Source organism: Cotesia glomerata, linkage group LG5 (genome assembly GCF_020080835.1).
Source record: "Cotesia glomerata isolate CgM1 linkage group LG5, MPM_Cglom_v2.3, whole genome shotgun sequence".
Lineage (NCBI taxonomy): Eukaryota > Metazoa > Arthropoda > Insecta > Hymenoptera > Braconidae > Cotesia > Cotesia glomerata.
Genome location: NC_058162.1, coordinates 8,082,279 through 8,101,424, shown reverse-complemented (window position 1 = coordinate 8,101,424; position 19,146 = coordinate 8,082,279). Strand labels below are relative to the sequence as shown.

General features: G+C 34.0%; 3 protein-coding genes across 5 annotated transcripts; 1 reads left to right on the top strand and 2 right to left on the bottom strand.

The window, feature by feature from the left end:
• Window positions 1-321: 321 nt before the first annotated feature.
• Window positions 322-14,447, top strand: LOC123266255 (ectopic P granules protein 5 homolog). Of its 3 annotated transcripts, XM_044730396.1 has the most exons (9): window positions 322-516; window positions 627-939; window positions 2,924-6,177; window positions 7,122-7,299; window positions 7,386-7,409; window positions 7,473-10,391; window positions 11,677-12,440; window positions 13,356-13,565; window positions 13,791-14,446. In XM_044730396.1, the coding sequence occupies exons 2-9, from the start codon at window positions 916-918 to the stop codon at window positions 14,140-14,142; spliced, it is 7,725 nt and encodes a 2,574-aa protein (XP_044586331.1). In that variant the 5' UTR covers window positions 322-516; window positions 627-915; the 3' UTR covers window positions 14,143-14,446. The 3 variants fall into 3 exon arrangements, with proteins under 3 accessions (XP_044586331.1, XP_044586332.1, XP_044586333.1); XM_044730397.1 differs by lacking the exon at window positions 7,386-7,409 and having other exon boundaries at window positions 323-516; window positions 13,791-14,444; XM_044730398.1 differs by lacking the exon at window positions 322-516 and having other exon boundaries at window positions 913-939; window positions 13,791-14,447.
• A 588-nt stretch (window positions 14,448-15,035) lies between these two features.
• Window positions 15,036-15,972, bottom strand: LOC123266254 (putative lipoyltransferase 2, mitochondrial). Its single transcript, XM_044730395.1, has one exon. The coding sequence runs from the start codon at window positions 15,874-15,876 to the stop codon at window positions 15,166-15,168; it is 711 nt and encodes a 236-aa protein (XP_044586330.1). The 5' UTR covers window positions 15,877-15,972; the 3' UTR covers window positions 15,036-15,165.
• A 192-nt stretch (window positions 15,973-16,164) lies between these two features.
• LOC123266252 (Werner Syndrome-like exonuclease) lies at window positions 16,165-19,146 on the bottom strand. The gene is made up of 5 exons (XM_044730385.1): window positions 18,869-19,146; window positions 18,646-18,714; window positions 18,304-18,434; window positions 17,985-18,209; window positions 16,165-16,702 (listed from the first exon to the last, which is right to left on the bottom strand). The coding sequence occupies exons 1-5, from the start codon at window positions 18,902-18,904 to the stop codon at window positions 16,213-16,215; spliced, it is 951 nt and encodes a 316-aa protein (XP_044586320.1). The 5' UTR covers window positions 18,905-19,146; the 3' UTR covers window positions 16,165-16,212.

The window sequence follows — 19,146 nt, the reverse complement described above, 5'->3', positions numbered from 1 at the left end:
TTGCCGGCTAACTTAATTTTCATGTTATAAAATTCTACAAAATCATAAAATGTCTCATAATTTAATAATCATATTAAATTAAAAATACTCATCGGTACACATTGTTTTTTATTATTGATAAAACTTAATTTTTTGTGTATTATTTATTTCTTCAAGCCACGAGCGACGTCTTAAAATTAAATCCGTTGACTTCATAGCGAATGCTCGTGTTTTTAAGACCGTATTAAATGGTATCAATAGCCGCGCTTCGTATATATACCTGCTATACATACACGTACATCATGTCATATGTGTATAAAACAAATACATATAGATCAAATATTACACAGACAGAGTAACTTATATGTTACATCTAGTGACACGCATTAATTTATATTTAGAGGTTATACATGAATTATTCCTACAGTAATAAATAAAATATCAATAAAACGTCATTGTAATTAAAGTGAAACAAAGAAAAACTAATCGTCATAAATAAAAACAAAATCAAACCTGTTATTAGTAAAAAAAACATTGGTAAGTATTGACTCTTATTTATAACTGATTATTTCTTGAGAAATATTTAAGATTATCGTACATTCATAAATGTTTACTCTAGTAAGTAAACCAATTTTTTTTTTTTTCAGTTGTAACTACAATGTCAAAGTACAACACTTGAATCCTGGTGAATTTGTTGGGATTAATTTTTTAACTTACATTGAGGCCATTTTTGATTAATAATACGTAATAATCATAAGCGTAATACTAATAACAATAAAAATATTAATAATAATAAGAATGTGAACCAGACAATAGATTGACAATTGACTTTTCCATCCGCGAAATGAATTTATTTTCATAATGATTATTGATAATCCGTAACAAAGTTTAATTCTTTGGTGACGTTTTAAGTGAAATAAGTTAATTGTTATCAAAATGGAGAAAGTTAAATCACGTCAGGTAAAATTATTTTAATATAACCTTTAATTAGTTTTTTTTTTTTATAATTTGTTATTAATTATTCTCAGTACTTAGTCTATTTGTTTTTTAGTGATGAATGATTTTTTAATTTAATTTTATGCATTAAATTTTATTGCCAATTTCTAGATTATATTCAAAATTCACATGACAGCTGTCATTACGATGGCATTTTTTAAAAATACATTTGTTGTGGAAGACATTCGATTGTTGAAATTAAAAAAAAAAAAAGAAAATTATTTTTCTCCTCGACGGAGGCGGAAAGCGGCATTTTCGTTCAGCGCAGCGGGACGAAAGTTGACGCTTTCCGCCCGGAGGTGAGAAAAAAAAATTTAAGAACTAGCTGTCATTATTGTTCAATAGTTGTCATATTTTTATTTTTCATTGTTGATATTTTTGTGTGAAGTTGTGTATTTATTTATTAATTGTGAGTTATTATTTTTTACGTAATTATTGTTACTGATCGTCAATCACCTGCTTTGTTGGGCTTGAGTTTAAATTTGTTTATTTTTAGTAAAACAATTTTTTAACTTTACTTCAGTATTTACTTTCAATTATGTTCTTCAGGAATTTTGTAAACTATTTATAATTTTTTATTTGCAAGGATGAATGCTGTCAATATTATCGAAATGTCTTATAAGTTAATCTTTAAAAATAAAAATTATTTTTAGTTTTGTATATTTACATCTCTATAATTGTAATTAAGATTCTATTGAACTTGTAAAATTTTTAATTAGTTTATTTACTTAAAGAAAATTGCTAAAAAAAGGATTTGTAATAAAAAGTTATTATTTTTCTCAACTAAAAAAATATATCGAAAAAATATTATCAACTTAAAACATTAACTGAGAAACGATAAATTTTATGAAATTAATTAGACGTCTATTGGTTTAATAGTTTTATTTAAATAAGAGCTTATCCAAAAATTGAAATATTACTATAAAAACTCATGAAAATGCTTGCTTAGTTTAAGTTTGATATTTTAAATAAACTTAGAAAATTATTAATTAATTAAATTTTATTTCATATTAAATTAAATATCATTAAATAAATAAATGTTTACTCAAATAAATAATGAATAAGTCATTGAGGGCCAGTTTTTCAATCCGGGATAAAATTTTATCCGAGATAAAAGTACTGCCATTATGATAAAAAAATAAATAATTCAGCACAGTGATATTGCCTACGAGTAATTCTCCTTTAATTCAGTCACTTATTTTGAATTAAAATAAATAAACATTAGCCACATGTCACAGAAATATTCACCTCTAACTGTGACAACTTCCTGATTGTAAATAAATAAAAAAAAAATTAGGAAAACGGATGACCCGGAAGGAGATCCCTGTAACTTCCCGCTAATTCCATACTTAAGCACTTGAAATTGCACTTATAATGTTGTTGAGCTCTTCAAACTCCAAATTACAATTTACGTATTATTTTGAGCTTTATGAGCTCAAAGAGGTAGCTGTTCTATGCTTTTGAGCCCTTCGAGTTCATATCTTGCGTTTGACATATATATTATTAATTTATAATTGTGATAATTAATTTAAAATAATTTAAATGACACAATAAGAGGTTATTATTATTTTTATGATATATTTATTTAAATAAACGACCAAATTCATGGAGAACTAATTGAGAACAATATCACGTCGCTGAATTATTTATTTTTTTTTTTAATTTTATTGGCGGTACTTTTATATCGGATAAAATTTTATCCCGGATTGAAAAACTGGCCCTGAATTTTTATTTTTATTTCAAATAAATGACAATCGAAAAGAACTAATTTACAATTAATACTTATTTTCTAAACCAAAAGATATAGATTATAAATAAGCAATTGACCGTAGAAATATTTCGAAAATTTTTTTAGAACATGAAATTAAAAAAAATCATATCTTTAAAATTTTAATTTACATAAGCAACAATTTTCACAACAATCATAAAATTTTTTTATAATTTCCAGCGTCGAAAAAAAGAGAAAAGCCGAGCCTACAACATCGACCGCCAAGTTCCCGACGCGCCAACGATGGAAGAGTTCGAGTGCTTGCTCGGGGAGTCCCCTACAAACTACCCCCGCGTCGAGGGAATAGCGAACATGGAGAGCGAGCTCCACTCAGCAGCGATCGACACTTCCATCTATGAGAAAGAAACCGTATCTTACAAAGAAGACCAAGAAGACGTGATCAACGTCTCCAGCATCCAGTCTGTGATATCTATCGACGAGGTTGACACCACAGAACTCCCTGAATCTTTGCCTTGTAGTTCTTCTCCCCCTGCCGAGGAATTAGAAACTACATTCACTTCAGGAAAAATAGAAATTGACCTCCAGCATACAGAAAAAACCCTCGAGAAAATCGAAGCTCTTGACTTAAACCCCAACCAAGACCTGAACCAGCTGCAAAAAGACTTGACGCAGCTCCAAAAGGACCTAGACCAATCCCAGAAAAACCTGGAGCAAACCCAGAAAGACTTTCTTCCAGACAGCAATCTAATCGCGAGTTCCTCGACGAACTTTCTCCACCAGAAAGCGTCTCAAAAACCGCTTAAGTCAAAGATCCAGCCATTTACCGACGCTCAGTTGTCTTCTCTCTACTCCAACGCAGAATTATCTCACCTGGATGCTTTTATCAATGATTTCATAGACTCGCAGCTCCGCGCAAGCTCCTCCCGACAGCACCGCCTCCATGAGCTGCTGATGAGCTACCTCCGGGTGAGGAACCACCTGACCATGAATTCAGTCGAGCTGGAAAACTTGAAAAAGTCCTGCAAGGAAGTCCAGAAGCAGCTTTGGCACCTAGACAAGGCCTCGATCACTGAGTCTGGAGAATGCGAGGATGGAAATCCCGTCAATGCTAGTCACGAATACACCATCGCTCACTTTAACCAGCAATCCTTAGTTCCCTTGACGAAAAACCTGTCTTCGATAAAGGAATTACTCCACAACTGCCAGGTTCTCTACTGCTACGAAGCCGAGGTGCTAAAGCTCCAAATCGAACATTATATTCAACGAGTTTCAACTTCTTGTCACGAATTCGCATCACTTACTCAAAACGCGGCTGTTTGCTTGATGACCCACCAGGAACAGGACACCAAGTCTTCTCCAGTGGCAGAACTGACAGAACTTCGGATTTGCATCACCATCCTGTTCAATTTCCAGCGGCGCGTTCTAAAAGACGGAAAATTTGTCTTAGAATCCAGACAATGGCTGTCAAGACTGGTAGCAGTGCTCCTGAGAGTCGCGACCTGGCAAGATCATCTGTTTATCCTGAACCACGTGCTGCGCTGTCCAGGAGGAGTCACAAAGTGGGCAGCAGGACTGGTCCAAGTTCCTACTACCTGGAACCAGTCAAGAAGAGTCTTGTCGACATCGACTCTCCAGGACCCCTACCTTGACCACATGGTGGCCAGTCTAGCGGTGATGCTGCTGCCAATCAAAGATCGGGAAAAGTTCCTGGAGCAGGTTCAAATTTCGCTCCAAGAAGCCTCGAATCCTGGAGACACTATCTGGGTGATGCTCGACGCTGAGGGTGAAGAAGATGAAGACATTTCTACTGCTGCTAGCTTATTCGAAAGCGACCTAATCAACTTGCTGAACCAAATTCCCATGGACAAATTATTCTCCCAGGTGTTGCTGATTGAAGAAACTGACTCTGGATTTGTTCAGGACACAAAGGGGATCACTGAGCAACATATGCTGAGGGTGATAGCTTTTGCGATAACTTTATTGAGACTGTTCCGCCAGGGTTTAAAGACCTACGACTCGCCAAGGTACCGTCAGTTGGCTAAAAGACTGAGCGCTTTGATCCGAGACTGCGTTCAGTATGTCAGTGACCAGTGGGAAGCTTTTGATAAAAGTGCTGACCGTTCCACGACCATCGAAAGAATCCAGCTGGAGTATGACTGGTTCTTTATCCGCGCTACCATGTGTGTGTTTTCTTCTCGGCGACTTGGAGCCTGGCAGTATTTAGCAGCGATTCCTTATCATTTAATTTCTTCCTCTGCGCTGTGGAATATCTTTTATTGTCTTCACAAGGTCCAGGACAACGAAGATCTCCAACAGGTTGATTGTCTGAGCGACTGGGAGGCTGAAACCTCGGGATTACTCAAGCAGTTTGAAGAGAAGTTGATAGAAATGCCTGGAGACGAGTCGTACTTCTTGCTAACGACTTTCGCTAATATGGCAATGGCGAGGAGTTTCAAGGATTATGATTTTATACGCGCTACAACTATTGATTTGTTCAGAATTGGATTCTTGAGTGAGAAAACCCAGGAGTCTTGTTCTAAAGACGCAAGATCATTGCTGTCGAATTTGACAAGCAAGTATCCAGCGCTATTGTCAGATATTTTGCTGAAACTGAGAGATAATTTTGTGTCCGTGGGAAAGCTGAGCTTGTATTTGTTCACGGAATTGTCTATTGGAAAATGGATTCCCAGGGAGGAAGACCTGGGAATTTTATCAGGCTGGCTGCATAATTTCGGACTGGGGTCTACGGAGAGCCATCTGGCTAGGTTGATCCTGACGCACTTGAACTGGGGGCTGGACAGGAACGGAGACTTGTACTTGCCTCAGCATCTTCATTACAGGATCGCAGTGCTGATAGTCGAGCTGATGATCAAGTATGTGCCAGAAACTCCAGGACAGTCGACATCACTCCTAGAGAGCGTAAAGAATGTATCAGCTATTGTCAGGCCGCAGAACAATGAGCAGGCTTTTTCTTTGTGGGCTTGGGAGATGGTCACCAGGTTGAGACTTCACACGACGGATACTACGGAGTCCAGCTGCAGAAATGCTATTGTCAACCCTGCAGAAGCTTTCTTTCATGTTCCGGACGTGGAAGCTGATCCGATGATGGAGGTCCTGGTTAAGGGAGTCCGGGAGAAACAGCCGATCGCTTGCTGGGTTGTTGTCCTGATGACCCAGTGGGGACACTCGGTTCCTTTAATTTGCAGCAAGGGGTTTGCCCAGCTTTCGATATTGCAGTGCTTTTATAAATATGAGCAAATTCTTATTGCCCTCCATTGTTTGGTGCCTTTGTTTATTGATTGTGCAGATTCTTTGTACAAAAATGAACGGTTTTGCGGGCTGGTGAACTCGTTGGTGATGGCTGACAGGACTTATGTCAAGATGGCCAAAAATCTCATTGCGCCGGAGTTCCCAGGACCGATTATGAGGCAGTTTGGGTGGATGATTGAATCACATATGATTAATTTTAAGAGGTATGTTTTTTAATTTTTTATAAGAAGTTTCACGTTTTTAGAAGGCTGAAAAAAATGATTTTTCAATTATCTTTCCTATAGAGGTTTTGTGATTAATTGATATGCTAATAGTAGTAACTTTGAACGTTACTAATTAAGTCTTTTTTTTTTTACAAATAATTTTTTATAGCTTTAAAAAAATTTTCTAAAACAATTTCGTTAATATATTATCTAGTAATTCATCAAAGAAATTATCAAAATATTTATTTTTAACAATAAGGTAAAAGCCCCAATATACGATCATGTACCAGTATATGATCACTTCATGTATTTGTGTATCTATATTCACAAATATAGGTATATAAATACATGGAGTGATCATATACTGGTACATGATCATATATTGGGGCTTTTACCTTATTGCGGGTTGATGAAAAAAAAAAAAAATTAATAATTTTTTATCAAAATTTTAGCCTTAAATTGTTTATGAAAATATGAAATATTTATCAGAATTTTTAATCCTTGGATCAATTATTAAAAAACATAATTAAAAAAATTGTCTAAAAATTAGAGACTGATTGATTTAACCGCTTTTGAAAAATCTTGCTCAACGACTTTGAAAATACTGTTTTAAGAAAAAAGCTTTTGAATTTTTTGAATTAAATTTTTTAAATATATCTGAATTACAAAAATTGAATAAAACTCATTTTTCAAAAATTTCAAGTGTGTATGATCTTAAAAATTATCATTTTTTATGACACGACGTTTTACTATTTAATTGAAGAAAAAAAATGATCTTAAAATTAATAACTAAAAGAAAAAATGCACATTTTATGTTACAACATAATCAAAATATAATTTGATGTTCTGCAAAAATATTTCCCGATTAAATAGTAAAACAGCGTACCATAATTTTTCATTATGAGTTACGATTAAAAAAAAATATATTGTTAATTTCTTCACAGATATTGTTTATCAAGTCCCGAACCATTGGTACAATTGTGGTTGAACATATTGGTGCGTATCCCAGACTGGAATCGAGACAACAACGTTATGTATCTAATGGATATTATTATCCGAGCTGCATTTTTCCATTTAGACGCGCGAAAAACTACCGAAAATATCTTCCAGACTCTGTACACGGTAAACATTTCAACATTTACAAAATTAATAAAATTTTGCACCCTGCAAAATATTCTTAAAATTAAACATAACTTACTTTCTACTAGCTTTCATTCGAAGGAACTAACGAGGTAGCTTAATCATCTTCCCAAAAAATATCTTCTCTAAAATATCTAACCTCTCTAAAATTTCAGAATCTTGGCTCATCCAAATCAACGAACTCAATCGGATCTTTCTTGAACTGGGCAACAGGAACAGGATCATCAGCCAGCCTCCTCGACGGCTCAACTTCGTCAACCTGGCTAGCATACTTGATTCTGTTCACAGAGCAACAAGTGCGCGAATTAAAAACCGGCTTATGGCGAGAACTTCTTCGTGAATTGTCATCCTCGAAGACCTCCGTAGACTCAGCATTAAAGCGGGTCTGCAGTACACTAAAAATTCCCTATCAGAATTCAAACTCCCTTGCGATTTACCGGTGGTCGCAACAAGCTTTGGACACACCACTGGAGCACCCTTTGTTACCGCTTCTCTGGCAGAACTTCTTCACCCTTTTTCTAGCTCGGATTCCCGTGGCCGGCGTCGACCTAGGAGGTCTCGGCGACAAATTCTTCGAAGGCATGATCAACTTGAGCTACCTGAAGAAACTAAAAAAGCGGCTTAACGAAACCACCGAGTACTTCCAAATGAAAGGAGAAAACAACTTGGACAATGGCCACCCCATCACCGACGAGCAACGAGTCTTTTACTTCAGCACTGCCAAATTCTACAAGACTCTGAGTCTCTGGCTAGAGGAGCCTCGCTTACAAGAAACCGGGCTCTACCTCCCGGCCTTACCCCCACAATACATGTCTCAGAAGCTGATTATCTTGATGCAGGGCGACCGAACACCCTGGCTCGAGTACATAAACTACCCGCAGATCCTCAACCAACAATTGACTAGTCTCGACGACTGGCAGCGAACTTGTCACCGAGTTCCTGAAGAATCCCCCGCAAAATCCCCTAAGAAGTCACCATCTTCTTCCCTAGACCTCGACCCGCTCAAGCGAATTTACTACCGTCTGACGACCTACGAGGCTCCAGAACCTCCTCCACCACTAGCGAAGCACAACCCGCTGATAGAACCTATATCGCAGGACTGTCTCCACCATCCTGACAAAATAATCCAGACAGTCCAGCCCCACTTGAAAGGTATTCTAGAATACGCTACCATCTACACCCTGATGGTTTCTGAGCATACCGCAGCAGATTGCGCCTTTCTGGAACTAATTCCGACGTTGTACCGCGAAGTAGACACTTGGATAACCCTCCATGCGCTCTGTGACCCAGCTCCTGTAGGCTCTCGGTGTCGCTCAGGCACCCCACCAACAGTTCACTGCGCCGGACCCGCTGTCATCAGGATAAAGATATCCGAAGCTCGCGTCTGCGAAGGAATAGAGGCTCTGATTTCGCAAAACCGAGCAGAGTATGAGAATCTACTGATAAAAGCCGGTCAACCTCCACCCAGCAAGTTCACCCAGGGATGCGTCTTCATGGACCACCTGATCGCTCTTTTAGAGCACGAATTGAACCTTCACCGAACCTGCGAAAACACTGTAGTGCTTACGGACCTCCAGGCGACGGGGGTGAGACTCTTTTACCACCTGGTGGAAGTCTATTCGGAAGAAGCTGCTCTTTACCTACCAACCAAGCAGCTAATTACCACCTGCGTGGAGAAACTAGGCCAGCTGTTCATCAGCGGTGAAGAGTCTCAGGGCCCAAGGCTGCTCAGCACGATAATCCAGAGACCAACTTTGGGAGGTCTTCTGGGCCCACACTTTACTCCAGTAGCTGGAGGAGCTGCTAATTTTCTGGTGATGTACTCCACGGTCGTTGATTTGTCATCTAGCAGCAACGCGGATTTATGCTTTGTTTTGCTGTCGAAATTCGACGTAGGTGCCTGGCTGAATTACCGCCGGCCCAGGTTGAGTGAGCGGTCTACTTTCATTGAATTGGTCTCCAAGGCGCTGTGCAATATCGGGCTGAATCCTGAAGACGATAAACTCATTTTGCACGAACTGTTCCGGAACCATTTGCGAGCAGTTTTGTTACATGAGTTCCCGGAACACTATGGGGAGGTTCTAGGTGCCATTTTGCGAGGCAGCGAGGGCCAGAATCTCTCCTTAGACGTGTGGAGAGACTTACTGGCGGCTCTCAGTGGCAGGTCGAGGAACCTGGTGGTTCACCCTTGCAAAGTTCGCGAGGAAATTCGCAGATATGCTACGGAACAGCGGCTTTTGTCGAGACAGGAGATTCATGACACTGCGGTGCTTTTGAGTAAGCATTTTATGAAGGAGCGACTTCAGTATGGCCTTTATGGGTTGTATCCCAAGTACCGCGTGTATAATGAGCCCTTAAATATGTTTTTGGGCATGGTAGGTCACGCTCTAGTTGTCTTTACTCTGCAGTTTGATCGAGGATCTCTTGCGGACCAACTCTGTGAGCGTATCTGGCCGGTATTGAGCGACATGTTTGCGCCCTGGATCACTCCCTACTGGACAAGAAACCTCCAGGAACCCACTGCTGCCTGGATCCAGCAACTTACTGATGACAGAAGCGTTCTATTGCCGTGGATTATCAGCGACGGACCTTATGCGAATAAAACAGTCGCGGTTTTTGTGGAGTGTATTAGATTTATTATTGATACCATGCCGGCCAGTTGTAAAATCTTGGGGTATCTTTGGCAATTCTATGTGACCAACTTTGCAAATGCTTCCATAAAGGATCATGTTCTTAATGTTATTCATGGAAATTTTTTATCACTGCCTTGGGATAAATTTCTCCCGGAGTTGACTGATGTCGAGTTTATGGTCAAGGTTGTTGATCAATACTTGCCGGACAGTCATCTGTTTCTGGGAAATATCTTTATGATGATCAACTGGACTACTTGGATAAATGACATACTGGCTACCCAGCCGATAGCTGTTGCTGGGAGAATGCATGTTTGCTTGCTGAATTTAATTGTCAAGTTATCGAATGAACCGAATGTTAGACAGAATGAGAGGGCGATTCTGTTGGTGACGGAGGCGGAAAAGTTCGCATGGCATTTGGTTGATGCGACGGTTTATGATCAGGTAAATATTTTTTACATTAATAAAAAAATTTATTTATTTTATTAAAGAGAAAGAATATTTAAAAATGATAATTATTCTGAAGAATATTATCCGCTTAAATTTTTAAGCAGAAAAATTCTTGACTCGAGTAAAGTTTGTTTGAATCAAGAATAATTTCTTAGTCAGTTTTTTTATCTAACATAAAAATAAATTTATCATTGCCAGTATATTTAGTATTGGATGAAATTTTATTTCAGATTTAAAAACTGGTTTTTAGTTTAAAAATTTTTTAATTGATAATTTAAGATAATTATATTTTTAAAAATTTTTCTCTTCAATAAAATTATTACTAATTTTGTGTCGCATAAATTTAATTCATAATTTATAAACATGTGTATTTTATTAGCATTATGTCTTTTTTTTTTTTAAACATTGTTATTACTAAAAAAAAAAAAAAATTAATCCACAAGAAAAATTGACAATTTTATATAAAGTGATAATTGAAATGATAAATAATTTTATTATTACATATTTTGGTAATTATTTACAATTGGGGTCAACCCATGCTAGCCATGTTAATTTTTTTTCTGATCAAATTGATCAATTTTTTTTTTTTAATTGTTCGTTTTTTTATGTACTTTTCAAGAAAAAATATATTAAAAACACAAAAAAAAGATAGAATAGAAATTTTATCCAAAAATATGAGAGCCAAAATTTTTTCCAACTTTTAAAAACAAAAAAACTATCGAAATCTATGATACTGAAGTTAGCCGACTTTTTTAATTTTTTTTCATTAATTAAATTAGAACAAAAAAATAGTTTTTAAAAATTGCACTTCCAGTTTTTCAAGTTTTTTACAAATGAAATTTAAAAAAAATTTTTTTTGTAATAATTTTTTCAATAAAAAAAAAAATTTTTTAATTTTCAGATTTCAGCTAACTTAATTTTCATTTGAAATCTTTATTTTTTCCTTTCACGACATTTTTTATTATAAATGCGCCGTAAAAACAAGCAGAATCAAAAAAAAATTTGAAAATATTAATTTTTCACCTAGTTATGGCCCAAAATGGGGTTGATCCACTTGTAAATGATTACCCATATTTTTATTATTAAAGATAACATACTTATATTTTATGAATTATTACTTTTTTTTTGTAACCAAAAAAAACTTGTTAATTTAATAATTTATTTCCCATGAACTATATTTTTTTTTTTATAATTCTTTTCATTATTTGTTTTCATTAAATTTTAATATTTCAAATTTATATCTCTATTAAAAATTAATAATAATAAATTTTTTATCTAGGTGGTGAACTGGCATGTAATGAGTTCAGACCCAAGAGTAATCTTGAACTTGGGATTCGGTCAAGTACACACAGTAGATGTTGCTGTTAACAATTTACTGAAAATAGTGGCAGCTTACGACGCAACAGTTACACACTTCCATCCTACGACGTTAAAAAAGCGTCAGATCTACGTCCGCTCGGCAGTGAAACTCCTGGTGAATTGCACAACAAGACACAAGTCACTGGTATCGAGCAATGCGAAGGCGTTCGCAGCAGCAATGGGAAAAATGTTGGAAGAGATGGAGATTATTGTCACCAGCACGGTGTCGGAGAACCAGCAGGCAGCAGAGGCTGGACTGCTTATTACAGAATTGCTGCATTCAGTTAACCAGAGTGGGTTTCTGATAGAGCAGTTGAGAATCAGCTGGTGTGGGTGGTTGGCGGACAAGACTGCAGCGAGTCCAGTTCTACTGGGGATGCTGAGAGTCATTGGAATCTCGGTTACCTCTCCGGCGACGTTGGGAGAAATTATGGAAGCGGCATTGGAGTCGTATTTTAGGCACAGTATTACAGAAGATGTTGAACCTAGTTGGAGCAGTGTGCTAGGAATTTTGCAGCCCGTGGTCCCAAGACAGCCGCCGATTGAAAGCGTGCTGGTCGCTGAGGGCAGACTTTTGGCGCTGTACGCGCTGCTGATGAAACGGCTGCCGTCTTGTAGGGACATCAGGGAAGAAGGAATGATGCTTGTTAATTTGGTAGACTGGATAACGGCTATCAAACCTAGGTAGTTTAATTAATTAATAATTTCAAAAGGGCGGATTAAAAATTTTTTTTCTCCAATCACCGTAGGAATGTTAGGAATGTAACAATTTATTGAAAAAATGAGAAAAAAAAATTTTTTGAGAAATAAATTTAGTAAAGTAGTTACTATGGTACAAATTGTCAAAAAATTAGAGATTATACGCCCCGCAAAAGTATATGAGCCTGTAGCTAAGTAATCCATAATTTTTACCCGTGGAGACGGAACCCATACAATTGTTTCTGTCCGACTTCGTAGATATATACTTTTTCATAAATTGTTGAACTTTAATCCGTTATTTATAAATAATTATACGGTCAAAAATTAAAAAAAATTTTTTTTTAAACTCACAACAATTACATCAAAAGACTGTCAGTTTTTTGAAAGTTTCTGACAGTTAGTTTATTTTTATAACTAAGAAACTGGTACAGAACTGCAGAGAGCGTATGCAATCAATGTTAAATATCCAATTTTTAATTGAATTCATCTCGGGTTATAAGTGGTCAATTCACTTCAAATTTTAAGGGTAATTGTATCATCATGCCCTTGATAAGTATACAAAAATTTAGAATTTTCTGATGCTATGCCTTAACCACGACAACTACCTTAAAGCCAAAAGACCGTTTGTAAAAAAAATTTTAGTTCAACTTTTTTAACTTATTGCATGAAAAATTTTACTATTTTAACTCCTGGCTATAAAACTTTTTTTTTCAACATTTTCAAGTTGATTGGAGAAAAATACATTTTTATATGCTTTTTTGATTCTTCTGCAGAGCCAAAAAAGTATATAATTAGTGATGCGACCTTTTGGCATTTGTAACGCGAATATTATAATAAATTATATATTATCTAATAATTTATACACCTTTAATTTGTAAAAATTTTTTTTTTTTTTTTTAGTGAAATAATCGAAGAAAAAATTCCACTACTATGGGCAAAAACATTCGAATTAGCTTATCGTCAATGTCAGTACAATGAAAATACAACAATTGCTGCCAGATCACTAAAGCGTCTTGCTCGAGCACTGTTGGCAGTCGCAGATGACGCTGGACAAGGTTGGGGAATTTTAGGAGCTATTGGTATCAGAAAAGGTTCACAGTTATCAATCAGGTATTATTTTTTACTTCAATTTTTGAAATAAACAAGTTAATTGGTAATTTAGCGATGTTCTACATCAAAAATCAATTGACTAAAAAAAAATTTTCATCTGAATTTTTCAAATTTTGACAATTTTTTTAGAATTATTAAAATCACACATTAAAAAAATTACCAATTAATTAATAAAAAGTCAATAAAAAACGAAAATAAAAAAAATTTTAATATTTTTCATTACAGATGTAAATTTTTAGCACGCGTACTAGGTACCTACTGCTTCGCACAATTACCCGACTCGAAATCGGAGCAACAAATAGTGCGTTTCACTCCTCATGCACCGGGTGTCGCGCCCGCGAGATCCATCGACCTGGACACTATCGACGTACGGCCTAGTCCAGATGTACTCAAAGGGTTGCAAGCTCTTGAAAATATCCTCACTAATAAGCAATATGGAGAACTAAAGGGCGACATCGAAAAAGCTATTAAATTAATTCGCGATTCGGCAAACTCGCTGCACAATGCCGTCAATATCGTTGGACTGCTTACCACTGAGCTTTATCATGATAAATATTTACACGTACTCACGGAATAATTTTAACGAGCTTTTTTTATTAAATTCGAACTACTTTTATGTTATATTGAGCGTCATCTATTACAGGGTTGTTTTTATGTTTATGGGTCACTGTTATGAAAGGTAATATCTAGTCATTTAATTACCGATGTACACATTTTGTTACTTTAGTAGTTAAGCTTCGGAAATTATTTTTTTCACTTGATTAGAAGTTATTTATGATAATAATAATAATTAATATTTATTAATATTATTATTAGATTATTATTTTACTGTGGTATAAGTTGGTTGTAAAATCGTTTAAGTTCAACTGCTTATTTATTTATTCTTGTACTTTTTAGTCATTTTTTTACTGACTTTAAAAATTATACATTTACTTATTAAATTTTTTTTTTTTGAAATAAATTTTACAATCGAAAAATAATTAGTACAATTTATAATACAGCGGAAAAAAGTCGCTAGACTCTAATTTTATCTATTTTTATAATTTACAAATTCGTTAAAAAAAATTTTTATAAAATCTTGATTGGAAATTTTAACGAGAAGTATAAAATTTGAAATTATATTCAATTTTTATGCATATTATAATTACTTTAAAAGTACAAAAATTATCTTAAAAAAATAAGAATAATTGAATAAGTAGCCAAAAAGTTAAAAAAGACCAAGATTAAGTTAAAAATTTAAGTTTACAATAACAAAAAAAAAATAGATATTATTCAACCAAATATATCGCCTAGCCTTGACCGAGGCTGTGATGCTTTAACTGTTAATTAATTAATTAAATATATATATATAATTACAATTAATTAAGAATAGTTACCACAAATTAGCATGTACAACATAGTATATTTTATTTTTCAATGCTATAGCAATAAATTATTCAAATCTTATCATTATAAAATATATATATTTATTAAAAATATCATAATCATTCCTTAAAACTCGTAATTTACCACAATACTTAACAGTTAACAATTAAAAAAAAAAAATTACATAAAAACGAACACTAATTTCTTACATAAACAAACAATTACTAATTATAAATCATTTCGTAGAAGAAACAGCGGCTCGCATGATCTCTGAGGCTTCACCAGGCTGGTAGTCAACGATCGTGCACTTGAACTGATCCTCAAAGGCATTTTTGAAGAGCGGAATAACATCACTGATAGTGACTTCTGTGTTTAGTTCTTCAGAGAGACTCGTCACGCCTTTACCCTCGATTCCACAAGGCACAATGTGCTTGAACCACTGGAGGTCCGTGTTGCAATTTAACGCTAGTCCATGAGAAGTTATGAACCGGCTGCCGTGGATACCTATCGCACAAATTTTCTTGTCACCAACCCAGACTCCGGTATGTGGTGAAGTTTCGGCTTTTATTCCCATTTCTGCACACAGTCTTATCACCGTCTTCTCAATTTGCTCGACGTACCACTTGACTGAAGGCTTGAATTGCTTCAAGTTGATAATCGGGTAAGCTACCAGCTGACCTGGACCGTGGAATGTTATCAAACCTCCGCGGTTCGTTGTAAAAAACTCAGCACCGGTTCCTCGTAGTCTTTCGATTTCTTCAGCTGTGTAATTTTTATCGCGGATCCCGATCGTGTAAACGGGATTGTGCTCTATTAATACAAGCGTATTTTCTTGGGTTGAATTTGGATGATAGTGGTGCTGGTCAACCAAAGTCTTTTGTAAATGCAGACCAGCTTTGTAGCTCATACGTCCAGCCGAAATTAATTTAACGATGCGAGATTCCATTTTTTTGGAGATTTATTTCTCTTAAAGTCGTCCTCTAATAAAAATTTTAATCTTCTTTATTTTTTGAGCACCAATTTATTTTTTACTTGATTAAAAAATTTTTGAATCTTTTTTATTTTAAGTTTTTTAAACGGCAATAATTTATTTTTTACCTTATTTATCAAAAAAAAAAATTTTGTTAGATTTTTATTAATAAAAATATTTTTTCAGTCATTCATCTAATTGTGAAAAAAATTAATTCATATTTTTCACTTACTCAATTCTTATCTTAATTATCAAAACTTTTTAGTTCTAATTTTTTAATTAGTCTATTGACATATTAAAAAAAGTAAACGGTTATGAATCCTTGAGTTCTTTGCGCTCTTGATCCAAATTATCATGATCTATTAAACAATTTTGCTCTTCAAACGGTTCTTCAAACGACTCGCTTAAATCAGCAGGCAAATTTTCCTTAAACTCTTGTTCCGCTTCGTCCTCCTTGATCACTGCATCTCCTTGAACATCGGACTGATCGGTTATGTTCAGGCGTTCAATTTCTTCGGCCTTCTTTTGGATGGTTAAATGGAGCAACAGAGAAACATAAGCGTCCGTGGCAGCGTAACTCTTTTGTGCATCACTGAGCGGTAAAATATGCCATTTACTGTTTCTAACTTTCGCATCCTTGCTTATTTGCTTTTGAAGTAAATAAGCCGTGAGTCGCTGTAGGCTCCATCGGCCTGACCGGTTGTATACTTTGTTGCAAAAAGGTCCACAGTCGATGCAATTATTCTCAACAACTATCTGGGCTGGAAACTCTGGAAAATCTCGACCTAATTTCCAACAATCGCTAGAAAAATTTGAAAACTAAATTAATTTTTATTTTGTGATAGCAGAAAGATTTTTACTATGAAAATTTTACAAAAAAAAAAAAAAAAAAAAAATTATTGTATCTAATAATTATTAAGGAGTTGTTGCACGTTTGGAATTAAAAAAAAATCTTCTATTTCACTTGTGTAATGTAAATATACTTAAAATAATTAATTTCAATCAGACAAGTATATTTAAAGTTATACACAAATATTTTTAAATCAGGCCAAAAGCTTTAAAAGCCTTTTTTTCAAAGCTACCTTTTCAAATTCGGTGAGCAAGATTTATCAAAAACGGCTAATAAGATTAGTCTCTATTTTTAAAAAAATTTTCTGTATTATTTTAAAATTCTGTATTATTCTTAAAATCTATATTTATTTATTTAAAAGTTCAGACGCCAATCGGCAATATACAACAATTTGACATATAAAATTTTGAATTTTAATATATATATATATAGCAATAAAAAGAAAAGAAAGAGGGAAGATTAATCAGTACATGAAGTATGAATTATATTATATTGAATTAACAATATTGTAATAAGCGCTGTTTGATCGCAGGTATAAATGTATCAATAGCCCCGCCGTTATTTATGATAAGTATTTAGACTGCATTCGAAAATGCTCGATTTCTAGATACATAATAAAGAAATGACCTTGTATCTTGTGAACTATTGACATTTTTTAAGATATAAGCTCACCCTAACATTACACTCATCGAGACCTTTCATTTGAATACCCACATCAATTTTTCATATATTTTATATATTTATGTATATGTATATATGAAAAATATATCAAAAAGCATGTGGGTACTCAAATGAAAGCTCTTAACGAGTGTAACATCGAGATGAGCTTATATCTTTAAAAATGTCAATATTTAAGAAAGTACAGTGCAATTTACTAAAAGTCATTATTTAATAAAGCAAAATTTCATTTATTTATAGTTCAAAAGTCACAGCAGTCACATAGTGACTGCAAGGTTTCTAGGATTAATAATTCCGATAAATATATTATATTTTTACAAACAATTTAAGGTTAAACGAAATTTTTAGAGCTTGAAAAAATTTTTTGTAAAAAGAAACAACTTATTAATTATTTAATTAAAAATGCTTTTCAGTAAAAATGATTAAGAAATTATTTTTTTGTCGTTCCAAGTGCGTATAATTCTTAGAGTAATGCAATCAATATTATTCGAATTTAATTGATGCAATAAAATCTTAAGTTTCATAATACCTAAATCAAGATATAAAATATACATACTTTTTTATATTAACACCAACAAGTCTGACTTTTGGATGACTCAATAGTAAAATAAACGAAGCTGGCAATTTTTTCAAATTGTAAATGTGAAACAAATGACAAGTTTGTTCAGAAACACAAACTTGAGCCAACGCGGTTTTACCAGACCCTGTTTGGAAACTAAACGGCCACTCCAGGTCGAATCCTATTGGTACGATGTCCTTTGCAAATTTATTAATTCGTTCTCTGTAATAGAAATCATAAATTTTATATTATTTTTTTTTTTCTATACAAATTTGATCAACTTTAACTCTAATGAATTAAAAAAAAAAAAACTTACATAACTTGGTCGCAAATATTAGCACAACCTTCAAAATCTGTAGCATAATAAATTTTTCCGGTAAAATGAATAGGTGGTAATGATGAAATATCAACTTCTTTATTATTTTCCAGCTCCTCATTTAATAATTTCTAGAAACAATTATTATTATCACTATTATTAATAATATTTAATTAAATTGTCTGTAATTATTTAACCTAAATATTCTCTAGACAATTTATAACTCATTTAATTTTTTAGTTTATAAAAATTTTAACGCAAATGATAAAAATAAAAAAATTGTCACTGTAGCTATCATAGATAAAAACAAAACAAAAAAAAAATACAAAATAAATATTTAACCTTTTGTTGAGACTCAGGAAGCAGGCGCGCTGACCGTCTGATGACTCTTCCTTCAATAATATTATCTTTCTGAAAGTAGAAAATACTTAGTTAGATAAAATAATATAATAATAACAAAAATAATAAATTATATGATAGTGAACCAGTAAACATTTGATGATTACAAGTAGAATTAATAATAATAATAACAAAAAAATAAAAAAATATTTTTATTATTCATAACCTCATACTTTACTGTTGATTTCATTTGGCGGCTCATTATTCTTTACGTTTTATATATTTCTTTTGTGTGACTTTGCAATACTTAAAATAAATTATTAATCATTCAATTTATTTAAAAATTTTAATCAATAAAATTTCTAAGTGGTCAAATTTATGTTTTTCTTTAATTCAACTGTTTGCGTAAATAAATATTTTAAATGCAACTTAAAAGACCTGCGTCGCCATATTTGTTTACATACTGATTCCCGCTAAAACGAGCGTCATTTTTTTTACCTCAAG